At 48.5% G+C, this 21,915-nt stretch overlaps 1 protein-coding gene across 1 annotated transcript in view; it reads right to left on the minus strand.

The window, feature by feature from the left end:
- Positions 1-21,915, minus strand: part of polr1b (RNA polymerase I subunit B) — a 69,372-nt gene that overhangs the window by 21,664 nt on the left and 25,793 nt on the right. Inside the window, exons 5-8 of the mRNA XM_078399977.1 lie at positions 15,149-15,285; positions 12,478-12,701; positions 9,191-9,362; positions 8,206-8,377 (exon numbers count right to left, since the gene is read on the minus strand). Of these exons, the coding sequence (XP_078256103.1) occupies positions 8,206-8,377; positions 9,191-9,362; positions 12,478-12,701; positions 15,149-15,285 (705 nt within the window). The remainder of the gene's footprint in view (positions 1-8,205; positions 8,378-9,190; positions 9,363-12,477; positions 12,702-15,148; positions 15,286-21,915) is intronic.

The raw sequence follows: 21,915 nt of genomic DNA on the forward strand, positions 1-21,915 counted from the left end.
CCAGGGGCCACAGTCTTAGAATAAAGGGGAGGCCATTTAAAACTGAGGTGGGAAGGAACTTTTTCACCCAGAGAGTTGTGAATTTGTGGAAGTGTAGTGAGGGCAGTGGAGGGCGAATCACTGGATGGATTTAAAAGAGTCTACTTTAGTTGAGTTATACAAACCATCAGGCTAATACACACTACAACCTCCAAATAGGCTCTGAACTATATAGACTTGGGGGGATTTATTTTTGACGTTGCATTATTATTGTTTGTTTCTGATGTGTTGCTGCAAGTAAGAATTTTATTTTTCCGTTTCAGGACATATGACAATAAAACCCTCTTTATTCTTGACAATCTACAGCGCACAACCTAAACTAGATCTTTCTGCAGGCCAGTGAGAGTTATAGAGCGATACAGTGTGGAAACAGGCCCTTCGGCCCAACTCGCCCACAATGTCCCAGCTACACTAGTCCCACCTGCCTGCGCTTGGTCCATATCCCTCCAAACCTGTCCTATCCATGTACCTGTCCAACTGTTTCTGAAACGATGGGATAGTCCCAGCCTCAACTACCTCCTCTGGCAGCTTGTTTAATATACTCACCACCCTCTGTGTGAAAAAGTTACCCCTCGCATTCCTATTAAATCTTTTCCCCTTCACCTTGAACCTATGACCTCTGGTCCTCGATACCCCTACTCTGGGTAACAGACTCTGTGGATCTACCCGATCTATTCCTCTCATGATTTTGTATTCCTCTTTAAGATCTCCCCTCATCCTCCTGCACTCCATGGAATAGAGACCCAGCCTACTCAACCTCTCCCTGTAGCTCACACCCTCAAGTCCTGGCAACATCCTCGTAAATCTTCTCTGCGCCCTTTCAAACTTGACAATATCTTTCCTATAACATGGTGCCCAGAACTGAACACAAAATTCTAAATGCGGTCTCACCAACGTCTTGTACAACTGCAACATGACCTCCCAACTTCTATACTCAATACTCTGACTGATGAAGGCCAATGCACCAAAGCCTTTTTGACCATCTTATCTTCCTGTGACTCGGCCTTCAAGGAACCATGCACTTGTACTCCTAGATCCCTCTGCTCTGTGTAGAGTGTAGAGACATCACTGCTCTAACCTGCCTCTTCAAACTGCTTCATTCTCAATGGCAGATACTTCACACAACCAAACCACTCATTCAGACAGTTTGAGAAATAATCCAAAGAATGCAATTTCAACTCTCACTGTGATGGTTTTCAACAAAAACAATTACAATTAAAACTTTGTTACAAGTGACCGTGAGACTGCGAAGCAGTGCAGAAAATCTTACTGGTCCTGAAAAGTTATTCCCTTTAGCCTGTTTCTGTGCACTGTGAACGGTTTGAATGTAATCACGTATAGTCTTTCCGCTGACAGGTAAACACACAACAGAAAGCTTTTCACTGTACACATGACAATAAACTAACTAATCTAAAAATAAAAGCTAGTAGGAAAGAAAACTGCAGATGCCGGTTTAAATCGAAGGTAGGCACAAAATGCTGGAGTAACTCAGCGGGTCAGGCAGCATCTCTGGAGAGAAGGAATGGGTGACATTTCAGGTCGAGGCCCTTGTTCAGACTGATGTCAGGGGAGTGGGCGGGACAGAGAAAGGATGTGGTTGGAGACAGGAAAACTAGTGGGAGAACTGGGAAGGGGGAGGGGATAGAGAGGGAAATAAATGCTATTTGGAACAGTAGGATAAAGTCTGAAGAAGGGTGTCGACCCGAAACGTCACCCATTCCTTCTCTCCTGAGATGCTGCCTGACCCGCTGAGTTACTCCAGCATTTTGTGAATAAATTCCTTCGATTTGGAACAGTAGGATCATCAATTTTAATCAGCTCAGGCCCAAAATAACAGACTTTCTGAAGATGCATAATGCTGCAGGGAGCAGGTAGCTTGAGCAAACCACAAGTGCTGGAGGAACTCAGCGGGTCAGGCAGCAAGTTATGGAGGGAACTGGACGGATGGCGCTTCAGTCCAGGACTCATCTTGATCTGCCTGAGATAGGGTCCCGATCGGAGATGTCGCCTGTCCATTCCCACCCTGGATGTTCCTGACCCACAGAGTTCTTCCAACATGTTCTGTTTTGCTCACACCTCCGTACGGATTGACCTAGAAATCCAAATAAAGACAATTGGCAGTCAAGCATCAGGCCCCACAAGACTAAATATGCCTCTCAAGTCCGCAGTACCATTCATAGGGTCATAGAGTGACACAGCCTGCAAACAGGCCCTTCGGCCCAACTTGCCCACATCGGCCAACATGTCCCAGCTACACCAGTCCCACCTGCCCGCGCTTGGTCCATGTCCCTCCAAACCTGTCCTATCCATGTACCTATCTAAATGTTTCTTCAATGTTGGTGCCTCAACTCCCTCCTCTGGCAGCTTGTTCCATTTGTGTAAAAGAGTTACCCCGCAGATTCCTAATAAGTCTTTTCCCCTTCGCCTTAAACCTATGTCCTCTGGTCCACGATTCCCCTACTCTGGGCAAAAGTGTGCATCTACCCGATCTATTCCTCTCATGATTTTATAATAATTTATTTTCAATACGAAAATGGCCAATCCACTTCAGGCCTCCAACCCTCCCCTGTGCAAGATCCATAGTCATAGAAACATAGGTGCAGGAGGAGGCCATTCGGCCCTTCGAGCCAGCACCGCCATTCATTGTGATCATGGCTGATCATCCACAATCAGTAACCCGTGCCTGCCTTCTCCCCATATCCCTTGATTCCGCTAGCCCCTAGAGCTCTATCTAACAGTTAAGTCCTCAGTTCCCCAGCCCCACAGCTCTCTGGGGCAGACAATCCAGGCTCACCACCCTCTGTGAGAAGAAATTCCTGCACAAATTAAAATGTGACAGTCAGTCTGTCAACCGGAAACAGGCCTCGCCACCAGTGAGTCCATCTGCATGTGGTGCAGAACTTGGCATCAACATCAACAATCCCTCCCCACCCACTCCACAGAGGCAGTTTGACCCGCTGAGTTCCGCCAGCTGTTTGTTGCTCCAGATTCAGTCTCTTGCTTCTCAATTTAAGGACGCTTAGTCAATCTTGTTTTAAACTACCCACATTGATTAGTTTAGTTTAGAGATACAGCGTGGAAACAGGCCCTTTGGCCAGCCGAGTCCGTGCCGACCAGCGATCCCCACACACTAGCATTTTCCTACACACTAGGGACAATTTATGACCTTTACCGAAGCCAATTAACCTACAATCCTGCACGTCTTTGGAGTGTGGGAGCAAACAGGAGCACCCGGAGAAAACCCACGTGGTCACAGGGAGAACGAACAAACTCTGTACAGACAGCACCCGTAGTCAGGATCAAACCTGGGTGTATGGTGCTGGAAAGCAGCAACTCTACCGCTGCGCCACTGTGCTGCCCCTTACACCACCATACCTCCCCTTACACCACCATGCCTCCCCTTACACCACCATACCTCCCCTTACACCACCATACCTCCCCTTACACCACCATGCCTCCCCTTACACCACCATGCCTCCCCTTACACCACCATACCTCCCCTTACACCACCATACCTCCCCTTACACCACCATACCTCTCCTTACACCACCATGCCTCCCCTTACACCACCATGCCTCCCCTTACACCACCATGCCTCCCCTTACACCACCATACCTCCCCTTACACCACCATGCCTCCCCTTACACCACCATACCTCCCCTTACACCACCATACCTCCCCTTACACCACCATACCTCCCCTTACACCACCATGCCTCCCCTTACACCACCATACCTCCCCTTACACCACCATGCCTCCCCTTACACCACCATGCCTCCCCTTACACCACCATGCCTCCCCTTTTGATGGGCCATTCTTAGTCACGTGTGTGGCCAAAAATTTGAAAAATTGTGGAATACATCTCTTCTAATTCTGAAAGCATTACAGGTATATTGTTTTGTACCGTATATATGACTTATACATGGCGAAGTTTATCAAGTGAAATTTTTATATGTTATGCTGACAATGTTTGTTTAGGGTAAGAGGTCAAATATGACTGGTCACGTGTGTGACCTCACATGACTAAGAATGGTCCTGATGTTGAAAGAATTTACACTAGCAGATTTAGTTTCAGCATTTTCCAGACCAATGGATATTACTCCTATTAATAGCATTTTGCTTACATGTAATTTGATAAATTTTCCAGTGAGTTTTAATAAAAGGCAGAAAATACATCAGCTCTCTGGAGCACAGCTCCTAGCTCTGGCTGCAAACCCACCTGATCCCTGCTGTTGTGGAAGTCCAGTGATGTCTGCAAACCTGGTCCAGTGTAGTCCCTGGCCAAGACTGCACCCCAGATCCCAGTTCTGGACCAGGACTAGGGTTGCCAACTTTCTCACTCCCAAATAAGAGACAAAAGGTGACGTCACCGCCCTGCGCCCCACGTGACCTCACCCAGCCAGCGGCCACATGCTCCCGCTCCACCAATGGCGGCCACCCGGGCCGGGAGGCGGGTTGCTACGCAAACTCCGTTAGGCGGCGCCCGGGCCTACACTGTCTGGGACTACAACAGCGCCAGGCTACAGTGTCCGGGCCTACAGCGCCCCCCGGGCCTACACTGTCCAGGCCTACAGCGCCCCCCGGGCCCAATATAGGACAAGGGCAGTCCCGTATGGGACAAACCAATTTAACCCAATATACGGGATGTCCCAGCTAATAAGGGAGTTGGCAACCCTAGCCAGGACAAACATCCTACTGGCATCCTAAAGAAACAAGTAAGCCAGGTGCCAAACCACTGACGGCTCTGGAGGCCAATTCAATGGATATTTTTTTAATTCTCGATCAGTACGGGTGTCAAGGGTTATGGGGCAAAGGCAGGAGAATGGTGTTGAGAGGGAAAGATAGATCAGAATGGTTAAGTAGTCTTGATGGGTCGAATGGCCTAATTCTGCTCCTAGAACTTATGAAACCACCAGGAAGCTCCCAGCAGGCCGTGTTCAGTTGGGGGAAGCTGTTGAGCGGGCCTCTGGTCGCCCCTCCAAGCCTGGAAACCAGGAGGATAGAGTTGGCAACAGACATGGAAAGCAAGGCCGGTAGGAAAGGGAACCGGGGTCTGGCCTTCCACCCCCTCAAGGTTGGCTGCGGGAGCACAAAGGTGGACGGGTGAGGAGGGAGGCGCCGGTTCCCTGGTCGAACCAGGCGTCCGAGGCCCTGCAGCAGCTTGGGGCCCGCCTGGATCGGGCACTACTCCATAAGACCTAGAGCACGGACTGGACTTTGAAAATGACGCCAAAACATGGCACCTCCTGCATGCAGTCTCAGTGGACTATTTCTGTACACTTTGTTAATCGGGGATTGTGCCGAGGTATGGCAATACTCCACTGGACTGAATGTAAGCAAAGAATTTCACTGTACGTTTGCACATATGACAATAAAGAACCATTGAGGATTTTTGTACAATCGGGTGCTGAATGTTTGGTTTTCCCACATGTGTGGAATATTAAGAAGGGTCTCGACGCGAAACGTCACCCATTCCTTCTCTCCTGAGATGCTGCCTGACCCGCTGAGTTACTCCAGCATTTTCTGTCTACCTTGTGTGGAGTATTATGTTGGTTTATGTGAAGCAACACAAGCCTCACTAACAGACACAGGTCTGTAGCAATATTGTGTAATTTCTGACCACTGGTATGAAAATGTACGCACATTTGTAAATTAGATTTAGTTCCAGGTTGAATTTTCCATAGTAAATTCAATATAACTTAATTTGCCAGCAGTGCCAAGTGGTAGACATGATGCATTTAGAAGAGAACAGCACAACAAAGGACAGAAGAAGGGTCTTGACCGGAAACGTCACCCATTCCTTCTCGCCAGAGTTACTCCAGCATGTTGTGTCCATCTTCGGTTTAAACCAGCATCTGTAGTTCCTTCCTGCACGGTATAACAAAGGAGTTGTGCAGGGAGGAAATACAGATGCTAGTTTACACTGAAGATGGACACAACATGCTGGAGTAAGTCTGAAGAAGGTTCTCGACCCGAAACGTCACCCGTTCCTTCTCTCCAGAGATGTTGCCCGACCTGCTGAGTTACTCCAGCATTTTGTGTCTATCTTTAGTACAACAAAGTGCTGGAGTAACTCAGCGGGTCAGGCAGCATCTCTGGAGAACATGGATGGGTGACGTTTCACAGAGTGCTGGAGTAATTCAGCGGGTCAGGCAGCATCTCAGGTTACTAAATTAAACTAATCTCTTCTGCCAACATATGATCCATGTCCCTCCATTCCCTACATATTCATCTGCCTGTATAACAGCTTCTTAAACATCACTAGGGCCATTCTTAGTCACGTGTGTGACCACAAATATGAAAAATTGTGGCGTACATCTCTTCTAATTCTGAAAGCATTACAGGTATATTGTTTTTGTACCGTATATATATATCAAAGTTTATCAAGTGAAATTTTTATCTGTTACGCTGACAATGTTTGTTTAGGGTAAGAGGTCAAATATGACTGGTCACGTGTGTGACCTCACACGGAAACATTTTACAAACTCTGCGAAATATTTAAAAAAGACACGCATTATAGTTCCGTAGGTAGGGAAATAGCAATGAATAAGATTACTCTCTTACAAGGATTTTTTAATGTATTACTTTATGTGATGACGTCTGGTCACGTGTGTGACGTGTTGGGACAATAGACAATGGGTGCAGGAGTAGGCCATTCAGCCCTTCGAGCCAGCACCGCCATTCAATGCGATCATGGCTGATCACTCTCAATCAGTACCCTGTTCCTGCCTTCTCCCCATACCCCCTCACTCCGCTATCCTTAAGAGCTCTATCCAGCTCTCTCTTGAATGCATCCAACGAACTGGCCTCCACTGCCTTCTGAGGCAGAGAATTCCACACCTTCACCACTCTCTGACTGAAAAAGTTCTTCCTCATCTCCGTTCTAAATGGCTTACCCCTTATTCTTAAACTGTGGCCCCTTGTTCTGGACTCCCCCAACATTGGGAACATGTTTCCTGCCTCTAATGTGTCCAATCCCCTAATTATCTTATATGTTTCAATAAGTTCCCCCCTCATCCTTCTAAATTCCAGTGTATACAAGCCTAATTGCTCCAGCCTTTCAACATACGACAGTCCCGCCATTCCGGGAATTAACCTAGTTTGAAGGTTCACTTTCCAAAGAATGGCCCACTATAGTAGCTGCCATCACCCCTGGCAGCATGTTCCGGGCACCCACACTTTTCCATTCTGATCTTAAAGTTATGTAATCCATTGTCTGACATTTACATTCTGGGGAAAAGGTTCTGACTGTCAATGGTGTGTACACCTCCTGTAATTATATAACCATCTATCAGGTGCCCCCCCCCCAATCCTCCAACGTTTCAGAGAAAACAGGTTTGTTCAATCTCTCCGTATAGCTAATACCCTCTAATCCAGGCAGCATGTTGGTAAGCCTCCTATGCACTCTCTACAAAGCTCCCACACCCTTCCCATAATGGGGTGAGAAGAACTACAATATTCTAACATGGGGAGGCACGGTGGCGCAGCGGTAGAGTTGCTGCCTCACAGCGCTAGAGACCCGGGTTCCATCTCGACCACGGGTGCTTGTCTGTGCAGAGTTTCTACGTTCTCCCCGTGACCTGCGTGGATTCTCTCCCACATGACAAAGACGTACAGGTTTGAAGGTGAATTGGCTTGGTATAATTATAAATTGTCCCTAGTGTGTGTAGGATAGTGTTAGTGTGCAGGGATCGTTGTTCGGCGTGGACTCAGTGGGCCGAGGGGCCTGTTTCGCGCTGTACCTCTAAAATAAACTAAACGCAGCCTGATCAAGTCTGAAGAAGCGTCTCGACTCCAAACGTCACCTATTCCTTTTCTCCAGAGACACTGTCCAGCATTTGTTGAGTTGCTCCAGCATTTTGTGTTTATCTTCGAGCTAACCAAAGTTTTATAGCAGAGTTTTATAGCAGCGCCGGAGACCCGGGTTCCATCCCGACTACGGAGTTTGTACGTTCTCCCCGTGACCTGCGTGGGTTTTCTCCGAGATCTTCGGTTTTCTCCCACACTCCAAAGACGTACAGGTTTGTAGGTTAATAGATTTGATATTTGTAAATTGTTCCTGTTGCGTGTAGGGTAGCGTTAATGTGTGGGGATCGCTGGTCGGTGCGGACTCGGTGGGCTGAAGGGCCTGTTCCCGCGCTGTATCTTTAAACGAAAAGTACTCACCCGACTTTGAGCGCAGGTTTCCAGTGGCCAAGAGGTACTCAAATGGCCTCGACAGATCTGGCACTAAATTAAAAACTTTCATCAGGTTTTCGGAGTTAATCTGGATGGTTCCTTTTTGGCTCTTTTTGTCCAGCGCTAGTTTAATGGATTGCAACCACAAATCCATCTTCTCCTGCAAGCAACAATAAAAGGATCAAAGGCTGGTATCAAAATGAGCTCCAGCGGCTTACACAACCACCATCAAAGATCTTGTGGGATCTTGTTGTGTATAAATTGTCTGTCACACTTCTCCAAACGTCAATAACAAATCTACCTCAAATGTTATTCAATACCTTGGTTGCCACACTGGGAAAGTAAATCCAACTATCTATCCCATCAATGGTCATAAATTTATATACTTCTATCAGATTGGCCCTCAACCTTTTAGACTTTAGACGATGGAGATATAGGGTGGAGACAGGCCCTTTGGCCCACCAGTGATCACTGTATACTAGCACTATCCGACATGCTAGGGACAATTTACAATTTACAGGAGCCAATTAACCTACAAACCTGCACGTCATTGGAGTGTGGGAGGAAACCGGAGCACCCGGAGTAAACCCACAGTCACAGGGAGAACGTACAAACTCCGTACAGACAGCACCCGTAGTCAGGATTGAACCCGGGTCTCTGGCGCTGTGAGGCAGCAACTCTACCACTGCCCCACCTACTGGAGCCTCCGATACTCCAGAGAAAATAATCCATGTTTGTCCAACCCCTCATTAAAGATAATACTCTAATACTATTAGAAGTAATACTCTCTCATCCAGGCAACACTGAATACTTGTGCTTTTCTTGAGTCTTCACATGGGCCCTGGTTTGGTGAAGAAACCTCCAGTATTGCAGCACTCTAGGGAAGGCCGAAAGAGGTGGGGATGGGAAGATGGGACTGGTGGAGGGACGGGAATGTCGCAGAATGATATGTGCTGGATGCGGAGTCACTAACCTTCAAAAACATCAGGTAGAGTTGACCAGGAGTCAATACTTCATGATTTATCAAACTGTCTGGATTCTCTTGCTGACATTCACCCTTGGCGAATGCAAACAACTTCCGGGTCATCAGGCAGAGCAAATAAAACTTCTCCACGTTAGACTTCAAGTGGATGCACAGGCAGTGGCTGCAGGCAAACAAGCAGAGCATTAAGTACTAACTGCAGCAAAGGTCCATCTATATACTAAAACTATCGTTTGTTTCTTTGTTTGTTTGTTTGTTCCTGAACTAAAGCCAAAACGGTACAAGATCACGTGACAATTTTAGGCCCACCTTACTCACCGTCGTTCCTTTGGTGCTAATGGAAGAAGTTTCATTGAAATAGGTGTTATATTTTTAAAGTTATTCACATTTTAATGTTTAAATCTATCTCCTCGGGAGCAGGTGGGAGGGAGGGAGGAGGGGAAGAGGGAGAGGGGATGGGGAGGAAAGAGGGGGAGAGGGAGGAAAGAGGGGGAGGGGGGCGAGGGAGGGAGGGAGGGAGAGTGGGGAGGAGGGAGGGAGTGGGGGAGGAGGGAGGGGGAGGGAGGGGGCGAGAGGGGGAAAGGGGAGGGGGAGAGGGGCGGGGAGGGGGAGAGGGGAGAGGAAGGGGGAGGGGGGAGGAGGAGGAGAGGTTGCTGCACCAATGCAGGAGAGGTTTGGGGCCCAACGGGTCCCTTGGTCTAGTTACCTTTATAATTCTTACAATGCATCAAAATTTTGCATCGCAAGAACATCAAAAACAAACTGAAACTTGCATCAGTTTTGGGGAGCCTCACATCGTGCATTAGAACAACTAATTGTAGTTTGATTTACAGATGCGGCATGAAAACTGGCCCTTCGGCCCATCGAATCCATGCCGGCCATCGATTACCCGTTCACACCAGCTCTATATTATCCCACTTTTGCTTCTACTGCCCACACACTAGGAGGCAATTTACCAAGGCCAATTCATCGACAAACCTGCACATCTTTAGGATGTGGGAGGACACTGGAGGGAACCCATGGCGACACAGGGTTAACGGGCAAACTCCACACAGACTAGGGTTGCCAACTTCCTCACTCCCAAATAAGGTTCAAGGTGACGTCACCGCCCCGCGCCCCATGTGACCTCAACCAGCCAGCGGCCATGTGCTCCCGCTCCACTAATGGCGGCTACCTGGGCCGGAGGCGGGTTGCTACGCAACCTCCATTAGGCGGCGCCCGGGCCTCCGGGCATACACTTTCCGGACCTACAGCGTCCGGGCCTACAGCGTCAGAGCCTACAGCGTCCGGGCCTACAGCGTCCGGGCCTACAGTGTCCGGGCCTACAGCGTCAGGGCCTACAGCGTCAGGGCCTACAGCGTCCGGGCCTACAGCGTCAGGGCCTACAGCCAAGGGCCTACAGCCAAGGGCCTACAGCGTCCAGGCCTACAGCATCCAGGCCTACAGTGTCAGGGCCTACAGCGTCAGGGCCTACAGCATCAGGGCCTACAGCATCAGGGCCTACAGCGTCCGGACCTACAGTGTCCGGGTCTACAGAGTCCGGACCTACACTGTCCGGACCTATACTGTCCGGGCCTACAGCGTCAGGGCCTACATCGTCTGGGCCTACAGCGTCCGGACCTACACTGTCCGGGCCTACAGCATCCGGGCCTACAGCATCAGGGCCTACAGTGTCCGGGCCTACAGCGTCAGGGCCTACAGTGTCCGGGCCTACAGCGCCCCCGGGCCTAATATGGGACAAGGGTGGTCCCGTACGGGACAAACCAATTTAGCCCAAAATACGGGATGTCCCGGCTAATACGGGACAGTTGGCAACCCTAACACAGACAGCACCCGAGGTCAGGATGGAAGTCGGGTGTCTGGCGCTGTGAGGCAGCAGCTCTATCACCTACTCCACTGTGCCAGATTTTGTTTTGTACATTTTCAGGATCAAGGCGTGCAAAGCAAGCATACATATGTATATTGCCAAGTGGTAATTTCTCTTGCTTTGATTATGTCGTTATTGTCTCACTGTACTGGAGTCGCGTTGGTGAAGTTGCACCAACTGGGTGGGGTATCAGCCGCTCTTTAGATGAATGAATTCCACAAGGGCTGGGGAATTCGGCACGGTTGCTGCCTTACCACTCTTGCAGCGCCGGAGACCTGGGTTTGGTCCCGACTACGGGTGCTGTCTGTACAGAGCTAGTACCTTCTCCCCGTCACCGCATGGTTTCTCTTCGGTTTCGTCTCACACTCCAAAGACATACGAGTTTGTAGGTTAATTGGCTTGGTATACATGTATAATTGTCCCTAGTGCGTGCAGGATAGTGTTAATGTGCGGGGATCGCTGGTCGGCGTGGACTCGGTGGGCTGAAAGGACTGTTTCCATGCTGTATCTCTAAACTAAACTATACTAAACTAAATCTACCTTTTGCTCAGTCTCAATGATGAGAGAGTGAGAGCAGATAGAAGGAATACGGATGAGAACTCCATCCATTGCGACAGAGGGGAAGCCATATTTCAGAAAGGAGGACATTTTAGGCACTAGAGTGGATGGCACCAAAGAGTCATAGAGAAATACAGCACGGTCAGACAGCATCTGTGGAGAACATGGATGGGTGACGTTTCACAGAGTGCTGGAGTAACTCAGCGGGTCAGGCAGCATCTCGGCCCAACTTCCCCACACCTGCCAACAATGTCCTACCTACACTAGTTCCACCTGCCTGCGTTTGGTTCATATCCCTCCAAACCAGTCCTATGTATCTGTCTAACTGTTTCTTAACTGCCTCAACTACCTCCTCTGGCAACTTGTTCCATACACCCGCCACCCTTTGTATGAAAAAGTTACCCCTCGGATTCCTATTGAATCTTTTCCCCTTCGCCTTGAACCTATGTCCTCTGGTCCACGATTCCCCTACTCTGGGCAAGAGACTGTACATCTAACCGATCTATTCCTCTCATGATTTTATACACCTCTGTGAGAACATGCATAGGTGACGCTTTGATTGATGAAGAAGGGTCCGGACCTGAAACATCACCCATCCATGTTCTCCAGAGATGCTGCCTGACCCGCTGAGTTACTCCAGCACTCTGTGAAACGTCACCCATCCATGTTCTCCAGAGATGCTGCCTGACCCGCTGAGTTACTCCAGCACTCTGTGAAACGTCACCCATCCATGTTCTCCAGAGATGCTGCCTGACCCGCTGAGTTACTCCAGCACTTTGTGTGGATCTAAACTAAACTCTGGTCACACGGTAATGTAAGCAGCACATGATGCATATTAATAAACGTCACTGACTCGAACAGGAACTCTGCGGCTTGCTCGTTGGTGTTCCACTCGGGCAGGTGAAGCTTGACGCGGAACCTCTGGCCCAGGTAATTCAAGACCTGCTTCTTGGTGGTGCAGCCCTCCATCATCACCAGCCTCAGCATCTGTGCCATACAACTCTTGAAGAAGGAGTGGCTCTCCTTCCCTTTGATCAACTCCTGGTACATCTGGAAATCGGTGAAATCAACTAACCCCTGCAGAAACACACAAAAACAGGACCGTCTCTGCTCGAGTGGGATGAAACAAAATAGAAGCAGGCGCTAATGGTTAAAGCTGCCTGCCCTGCACATGCACAGTGGTGAGTCAAGGGCAGCACCGCTAGACATTGCAGTAAGTTGTAGATGTAGCCCAGCCCATCACACGGATGATGCCCACCTTCCAGTCACTGACTGAATCTGCACTTCATGCTGTCTCTACAAAAGCAGCCGATATGATCAAAGCCTCGTATCACCCCAGTCATTCCTTTATCTCCCTGCTCCCATCCAGCTGAGCGCACAGCAGCTTGAAGGCCCGCAGCATTAGACCGAGGAACTGTTATCAACCTTCTGCTCGGTTCCGCCATAAGCTGGGCTACTATACGAACCACCGCTACTCAACTGTGGACATTGCACTTTGTCTATGGGCGGCATGGTGGCACAGCGGTAGAGTTGCCGCCTTACAGCGACTGCAGCGCCGGAGACCCGGGTTCCATCCCGACTACGGGTGCTGTCTGTACGGAGTTTGTACGTTCTCCCCGTGACCTGCGTGGGTTTTCTCCGAGATCTTTGGTTTCCTCCCCACTCTCCAAAGACGTACAGGTTTGTAGGTTAATTGGCTTGGTAAATGTAAAGATTGTCCCTAGTGTGTGTAGGATAGTGTTAATGTGCGGGGATCGCTGGGCGGCGCAGACCCGGTGGGCCGAAGGGCCTGTTTCCGTGCTGTCTCTCTAAACTAAACTAAACTATGGAACTGATGCGCTGCAATGTTGTGAACTATGTTCTGCACGCTGTGTCTCCCCTTTGTTTTAACTAGTGTACTCGTTTGACTTGATTATATTTAGACAATAGACAATAGGTGCAGGAGGAGGCCATTCGAGCCAGCACCACCATTCAATGTGATCATGGCTGATCATTCTCAATCAGTACCCTGTTCCTGCCTTCTCCCCATACCCCCTGACTCCGCTATCCTTAAGAGCTCTATCTAGCTCTCTCTTGAATGCATTCAGAGAATTGGCCTCCACTGCCTTCTGAGGCAGAGAGTTCCACAGATTCACAACTCTCTGACTGAAAAAGTTTTTCCTCATCTCCGTTCTAAATGGCCTACCCCTTATTCTTAAACTGTGGCCCCTGGTTCTGGACTCCCCCAACATTGGGAACATGTTTCCTGCCTCTAACGTGTCCAGTATTTATGTCTAGTATTAACTGATCCTGTTTGGATTGCATGCCAAACAGAGTTTTTCACTGTGCCTCGGTACACGTGACAATAATAAACCTAAGCCTACAACATAAAGCAAACTAGACGACCCTTGGACACGTTGGGTTCCCGTTGTGACAGCGGTTGATGGGAAAAAAAGACACACAATTTTAATATTATTGAGTGGTCAAACTTTAACTTGAAGAAAACTTGAGCATTTACCTCAGGAGTCATCGTTCAACGAAGCACGCATTTAATGACAACATTGACCACGGAAATATTAGATCAAAATGGCGATGTTTATTTTATGGCGTATGTGCCCGAAATACAGCCAAACGGTACACGACAGCGCAACAACTTGAACGAAACGTGATACTGCACACCGTGTTGCGCTATCGTGTACCGTTTTGGCTGTATTTCGGGAACATACATTTATATATATACAGGGTCTCGACCCGAAACATCACCCATTCCCTCTCTCCTAGATGCTGCCTGACCCGCTGAGTTACTCCAGCATTTTGTGATACCTTATATATACACATCGATCAGCCAAAATATTGTGACCTAATGAGCCAAAACATTATGCCCACCTGCCTAATATGCTGTTGGTCCTCCGTGTGCAGCCCCATACGCAGCAGGGTGTGATGCACTGTGTATTGTGACACATTCCTCCCGTGACCACCATTAACATTTTCTGTGACTTGTGCCACAGTCAACCTTCTGTCGGTTCGGATCAGACGGGATAGCCTTCGTTGCCCTCGCGCATCGATGAGCCTTGGGCGCCCAACACCCTGTCTGTCGCCGGTTTGTGGTTTGTCCCTCCTCGGACCACTGTCGGTCGGTACTCACCACTGCTGACCGGGAGCACCCCACAAGCCTTGCCGTTTCACAGATGCTCTGACCCAGTCGTCTGGCCATAACAATTTGGCCCTTGTCAAAGTCGCTCAGGTCTTTACTCCTGCCCATTTCTCCTGCATCCAACACATCAACTTCAAGAACTGACTGTTCACTTGCTGCCTAATATATCCCACCCCTTGACAGGTGCCATTGTAACAAGATAATCAATGTGATTCACTTCGCCTGTCAGTGGTCAGAATGTTTTGGCTGATAGGTGTATATACAAGATGAGATTTCTAATGATATATAGATGATATACACCCTGGATTACAGTTTAATGCCAATGCATTCCTGAAACGGATTTGGTCCATTTTTAATCCTAAACCTAAAAGGGCACAAAGTGCGATCTCACCTTTAGTGCAAAGCCGAGTGGGATAAAGAAGAGTTCCTTGTGGTAAATGAAGTTGACCATCACTGTGCCGTTGTCCAGGTAGTGGAGGTTCATGTTGATAGCTGTGTGCTCATCCTTCACACAGTGCATGCTGATACCTGGCAGGAGAAACCCAGCAAAACAATCTCTTACATACACAGGCAGATCGTTTTCTGGCAATGTTACCAGCGTGAAACGCAACCAGGCCAACTTCATCTTGTTTAGTTTAGAGATACAGCGTGGAAACAGGCCCTTCCGCCCACCCAGTCCGCGTCAACCAGCGATCCCCACACACTAACACTATCCTACACACACTAGGGACAATTTACATTTTATACCAAGCCAATTAACCTACAAACCTGCACGTCTTTGGAGTGTGAGAGGAAACCGGAGCTACCCAGAGAAAACCCACGCAGGTCACGGGGAGAACGTACAAACTCCGTACAGACAGCACCCGTAGTCAGGATGGAATCCAGGTCTCTGGCACTGTGAGGCAGCAACTCTACTGCCACTGGTCCCTCTTGTTAATAATATGTAGATGCAGAGAATAGAGGAATATGGATCATGTGTAGGCAGAGCAGACTAGTTTATCTTGGCATGATGTTTGGCACAGACATCTGGTTGAAAGCTAGGAGTAAATATCACCAGCAACTTGTCCTGGACCACCCATATTGAAGCAATGGCCAAGAAAGCACACGAACGCCACTACTTCCTTACAAGGCTTAGGGAGTTCAGCATGTCCATCACAGCTTGGTTTGGGAACAGCACCATCCAAGACCGCAAGAAACTGCTGAGAATTGTGGATGCAGCCCAGACCATCACAGCAACCAACCTCCCTTCCACCGACTCCATCTACACCTCACGCTGCCTCGGCAAGGCCAGCAGCCCAGACCATCACACAAACCAACCTCCCTTCCACAGACTCCATTTATACCTCTTGCAATCTCGGCCAGCAGCATAATCAAGGACCAGTCTCACTCCCTCTTCTCCCCTCTCCCATCAGGCAAGAGGTTCAGAAGTGTGGAAACGCACACCTCCAGATTCAGGAACAGTTTCTTCCCAGCTGATATCAGGCAACTGAGCTGTCCTATCAATAACTAGAGAGCGGGCCTGAGCTACTATCTACTGATTGGAGACCCTCGGACTATCTTTAATCGGACATTATCTTGCACTAAACGTTATATCCTTCACCCCGAATGAAAATCAACAAAATCAGGGATAGGCTAAAAATGTCAGACCTTCCAGTACCTTGCACATCTGCAGATTTATTTTTTAATATAGAGATTTAGATTTTAGATTTTTTTTTAGATTTAGAGATACAGCGCGGAAACAGGCCCTTCGGCCCACCGGGTCCGCGCCGCCCAGCGATCCCCGCACATTAACACTATCCTACACACACTAGGGACAATTTTTGCATTTGCCCAGCCAATTAACCTACATACCTGTACGTCTTTGGAGTGTGGGAGGAAACCGAAGATCTCAGAGAAAACCCACGCAGGTCACGGGGAGAACGTACAAACTTCGTACAGACAACGCCCGTAGTCAGGATCGAATCTGAGTCTCCGGCGCTGCATTCTCTGTAAGGCAGCAACTCTACAGCTGCACCACCATGCCGCCCGTAGAGTAATTAGGTTACTCTATTGGACTTTCGTGGGTGTGCAGGAAAGAGCCTACTGGTTGCATCACAGCCTGGTTCGGCGACTCGAACGCCCAGGAAGGAAGGTAGCACAGCGGTAGAGCTGCTGCCTCACAGCGCCAGAGACCGGCGCTCGATCCTGACTACGGTTGCTGACGAAATGGAGTTTGAGTTTGGAGTTTGTACGTTCACCCTGTGACCATGTGGATTTTCTCCGGGTGCTCCGGTTTCCTCCCTCACTCCAAAAGATGTGGTTTGTAGGTTAATTGGTGTCCGTAAATTGTCCCTGGTGAGTAGGATAGTGCTCGTGTAGGGGTGAACGCTGGTCGGGGCGGACTCAGTAGACCGAAGGGCCTGTAACTGTACAGTAACTGTAACTCTACAGTAAAATAAACTCGGATTACAGTACACACTGCCCGATCCACAACAGGCAATGACCTCCCCCCTCCTCCGCACTCACCCCCACACCCACCTCTAGATCTAGAGGAGGCACTGCCTCAAAAAGGCAGCCAATATCACAGACCCACACCACCCTGCCCACGCGCTCATCACCCACAGCAAGGAAGCTGCTACAGGAGCCTGCAAACACTGACAACTCAGAATAGCCTCTTACAACAACCCTTAGGCTCTTGAACACTAACAGTAACTATGAACATCCATGGACTGTCTTTGGTTGCACTAACGATCTCTGTTTTTGCACGTATTATGGTTAATTTTTCTGAGTTTTTCAAAAATATATTATTTATTATATGTGTATTTTGCATTTAAGGACTGCTGCAAGTAAGATTCCTGGGCCTCCTCCATTGTCAGAGTGAGGCCCAGCGCAAATTGGAGGAACAGCACCTCATATTTCGCTTGGGTAGTTTACACCCCAGCGGTATGAACATTGACTTGTCTAACTCCAGGTATTCCCTGCTTCCCCTCTCCATCCCCTCCCCTTCCCAGTTCTTCCACTAGTCTTCCTGTCTCCGACTACATCCTATCTTTGTCCCGCCCCCTCCCCTGACATCAGACTGAAGAAGGGTCTTGACCCGAAACGTCACCCATTCCTTCTCTCCCGAGATGCTGCCTGACCTGCTGAGTTACTCCAGAATTTTGTGTCTACCTTTGCTGCAAGTAAGAATTTCACTGTTCCAATATTGATGCATGAAAATGAAACATTTCACACTCTAGATGTGACAAACTGGTCAGTTACTGGTGGGACAGGTTCAGTAACTGAACCATTTGGCACGGTGGCGCAGCGGTAGAGTTGCTGCCACAGCGAATGCCGCGCCGGAGACTCAGGTTCGATCCTGACTACGGGCGCCGTCTGTACAGAGTTTGTACGTTCTCCCCGTGACTTGCGTGGGTTTTCTCCGAGATCTTCGGTTTCCTCCCACACTCCAAAGACGTACAGGTATGTAGGTTAATTGACTGGGTAAATGTAAAAAATATTTTAAAATTGTCCCATGTGTGTGTAGGATAGTGTTAATGTGCGGGGATCGCTGGGCGGCGCGGACTCGGTGGGCCGAAGGGCCTGTTTCTGCACTGTATCTCTAAATCTAAAAAAAATCTGTTTAACAAAATTGCTGCAGACAAGGAAGTTCACATACAAGACTCAAAAGTTTTAGTGCACAGGTCTTACTACAATTGCATTAAAAATCAATACTGATGCAGCATTTTTTTTTTAAGTGAAAGCCTGCAGGTGGAGACTCTTTACACAATAATCTACTTAATCATTTTTAAAAAACAAGCACAAGATACTGCATTCACATCCTGATAGAGCTAGAGTCTTACATCATAAAACAGTTGCTCTAGCTCAATATCTAGCACCTAACTACACTGATGCCAATGTTGGTGGAATCCAGAACCAGGGGCCACAGTCTAAGAATAAAGGGGAGGCCATTTAAAACTGAGGTGAGACGGAACTTTTTCCACCCAGAGAGTTGTGAATTTGTGGAATTCTCTGCCACAGAGGGCAGTGGAGGCCAATTCACTGGATGAATTTAAAAGAGAGTTAGATAGAGCTCTAGGGGCTAGTGGAATAAAGGGATATGGGGAGAAGGCAGGCACAGGTTACTGATTGTGGATGATCAGCCATGATCACAATGAATGGTGGTGCTGGCTCGAAGGGCCGAATGGCCCCCTCCTGCACCTATTTTCTATGTTTCTATTTACTTGCAGTGTTCTAAGCCCAGGCAATTTAAGCACTTGTTGTAAGGACTCAGCAGGACAGGCAGCATCTCTGGATAGAAGGAATGGGTGACGTTTTGGGTCGAGACCCTTCTTCAGACTAAATCAGGGGAGAAGGAATTACAGAGATAAAGAAATGTTAGGTGTGAAAATGAAACAAAGGGGATGTTGATCAAGGAATATGTAAAATAGATAATTGTTAGCTAGGTGAAGGTAAGAACAAAGCAAACAGAGATAAAATGACAGTCAGACAAGTCAGAGAACTGGGAAGGGGGGAGGGATAGAGAGAGATGGAAGGCAAAGGTTACTTGAAGTTAGAGAAGTCAATGTTCATACCGCTGGGGTGTAAGCTGCCCAAGCAAAATATGAGGTGCTGTTCCTCCAATTTGCACTGGGCCTCACTCTGACAATGGAGGAGGCCCAGGACCGAGAGGTCAGTGTGGGTCAGACACTTGTCTGGTTGACTTTTAAATGTCGTGGGAGTTATATGTCTACATAATCTCTCATATAGCTCATTCCACACCACTATCCCTATCATAGTCATAGTGATACAGTGTGGAAACAGGTCCATTGGCCCAACTTGCCCACACCTGCCAACATGTCCCAGCTACACTAGTCCCACCTGCCTGCACTTGCCCCATATCCCTCCAACCCGTCTGTTTCTTTAACTTTGTGATAGTCCCAGCCTCAACTACCTCCTCTGGCAGCTTGTTCCATACACCCACCACCCTCTGTGTGAGAAAGCTACCCCTCAGATTCCTATTAAATCTTTCCCCCTTTTAGCCCAACTTGCCCACGCCGGCCAACATGTCCCATCTACAGGTAGACACAAAATGCTGGAGTCACTCAGCGGGTCAGGCAGCATCTCGGGAGAGATGGATTGGGTGATGTTTCGGGTCGAGACCCTTCTTCAGACTGAGGATCTCGACCCAAAACGTCACCCATTCCTTCTCTCCCGAGATGCTGCCTGACCCGCTGAGATACTCCAGCATTTTGGGTCCACCTTCGATTTAAACCAGCATCTGCAGTTCTTTCCTTCACATGTCCCATCTACACTAGTCCCACCTGCCCACAATTGGCCCATATTCCTCTAAATCTTTCCTATCCATGTACTTGTCCAAATGTCTTTTAAATGTTTTTATAGTACCTGCCTCATCTATCCCCTCTGGTAGCCCATTTCATGTACCCACCACCATGAGTGTGACAAAATTGCCCCTCACATTCCTAGTAAGTCTTGCCCCCCTCACCTGAAACCCATGTCCTTTTGTTCCTGATTTCCCTATTCTGGGTAAAAGGCATTAACCCTCTCTATTTAGTTTAGTTTAGTTTAGTTTAGTTTAGTTTAGTTTAGAGATACAGCGCGGAAACAGGCCCTTTCAGCCCACCGGGTCCGCACCGCCCAGCGATCCCCGCACACTAACACTATTCTACACCCACTGGGGACAAATTTTTTTAACATTTACCAAGCCAATCAACCTACAAACCTGCACGTCTTTGGAGTGTGGGAGGAAACCGAAGATCTCAGAGAAAACCCACGCAGGTCACGGGGAGAACGTACAAACTGCGTACAGTCAGTCGGGATGGAACCCGGGTCTCCGGCGCTGCATTCGCTGTAAGGCAGCAACTCTACCGCTGCGCCACCGTGCCGCCCTAATTTCTCTAATAATTTTATACACCTCAATGGGATCACCCCCCCATCCTCCTGCACTCCAAGGAATAAAGTCCTAAGTCTTTGGAATTCTTTACCGACCAGGTTGAGTCATTAACTTCCTCCAAAACAAAGATGAATAAATATTTAGATATCAAGGGGACTAAGGCATATGGAGTCAGTGCGGGACAGAGGCTGTGTGGGATTTGGAGTCAGCTTTCACTGTACTTTGGTGCACATGATAATAAAGAACCATTGAAGCAGCTCAGGGCAGCGATGATGGATCTATCTTCACAGTCATACATTATTCGCCAAGTATGTTTTGCAACTTATGAGGAAGCCTTTGGGGACTGACTTTGAGTCCCTGCAGGGCGTGGACTTAACATCTGAACGTGCGATTCCTTGCCTGGATCGACGCTCCAACCGCGGCCTGCGGACTTTAACATCGAGGAGCTCGCAGTCTCGGGTTGAGACCGATGTCGGGAAGCTCCAAGCTGCACGAGGTTCGACCGGCCCTGACCCGGGGTAGATCGCCCGGTGCGGGGGAGCTGAGACCCCCCCGAAGCAGGAGCTCGATCGCCCCGACAAGGAAGGCCCACCGCCAGCTACGGGAGTCAAGATCGTCCCGTCAACGGAAGGCTCGAGGCCCCCGACCGCTGGAGAACAAAGAAGGGAGAGATTGAACTTTTTTTCACCTTCCATCACAGTGAGGAATGTGGAGGAGTCACTGTGGGGGATAAACAATAGACCGGAACAATAGGTGCAGGAGTAGGCCATTCGGCCCTTCGAGCTAGCACCACCATTCAATGTGATCATGGCTGATCATTCTCAATCAGTACCCCGTTCCTGTACATTCAAGAGAGAGCTAGATAGAGCTCTTAAGGATAGCGGAGTCAGGGTGTATGGGGAGAAGGCAGGAACGGGGTACTGATTGAGAATGATCAGCCATGATCACATTGAATGGTGGTGCTGGCTCGAAGGGCCAAATTGCCTCCTCCTGCACCTATTGTCTATTGTTCATGTTTAAATGGATTTTGTGTGTTTTGTTGCTTTTGATAGTTATGACTGTATGGCAAATGATATGTTGCAAAACATACTTGGCCAATAAAGTATGATTGTGATTGTGATTGATTGTGATTGTGATTGTGATTGTGATCTTACTGAATGTTGAGAACAAACCAAAGCTAAGCTCATTCCAGTTTCTACCTCAAAAAAAAACCCAAATTGATGGAAGAACTCAGTGAATCAGGTAGGATCTGTGGAGGGAATGGACAGACGATGTTTCAGATTGGG

Source organism: Rhinoraja longicauda, chromosome 5 (assembly GCF_053455715.1).
Source record: "Rhinoraja longicauda isolate Sanriku21f chromosome 5, sRhiLon1.1, whole genome shotgun sequence".
Lineage (NCBI taxonomy): Eukaryota > Metazoa > Chordata > Chondrichthyes > Rajiformes > Arhynchobatidae > Rhinoraja > Rhinoraja longicauda.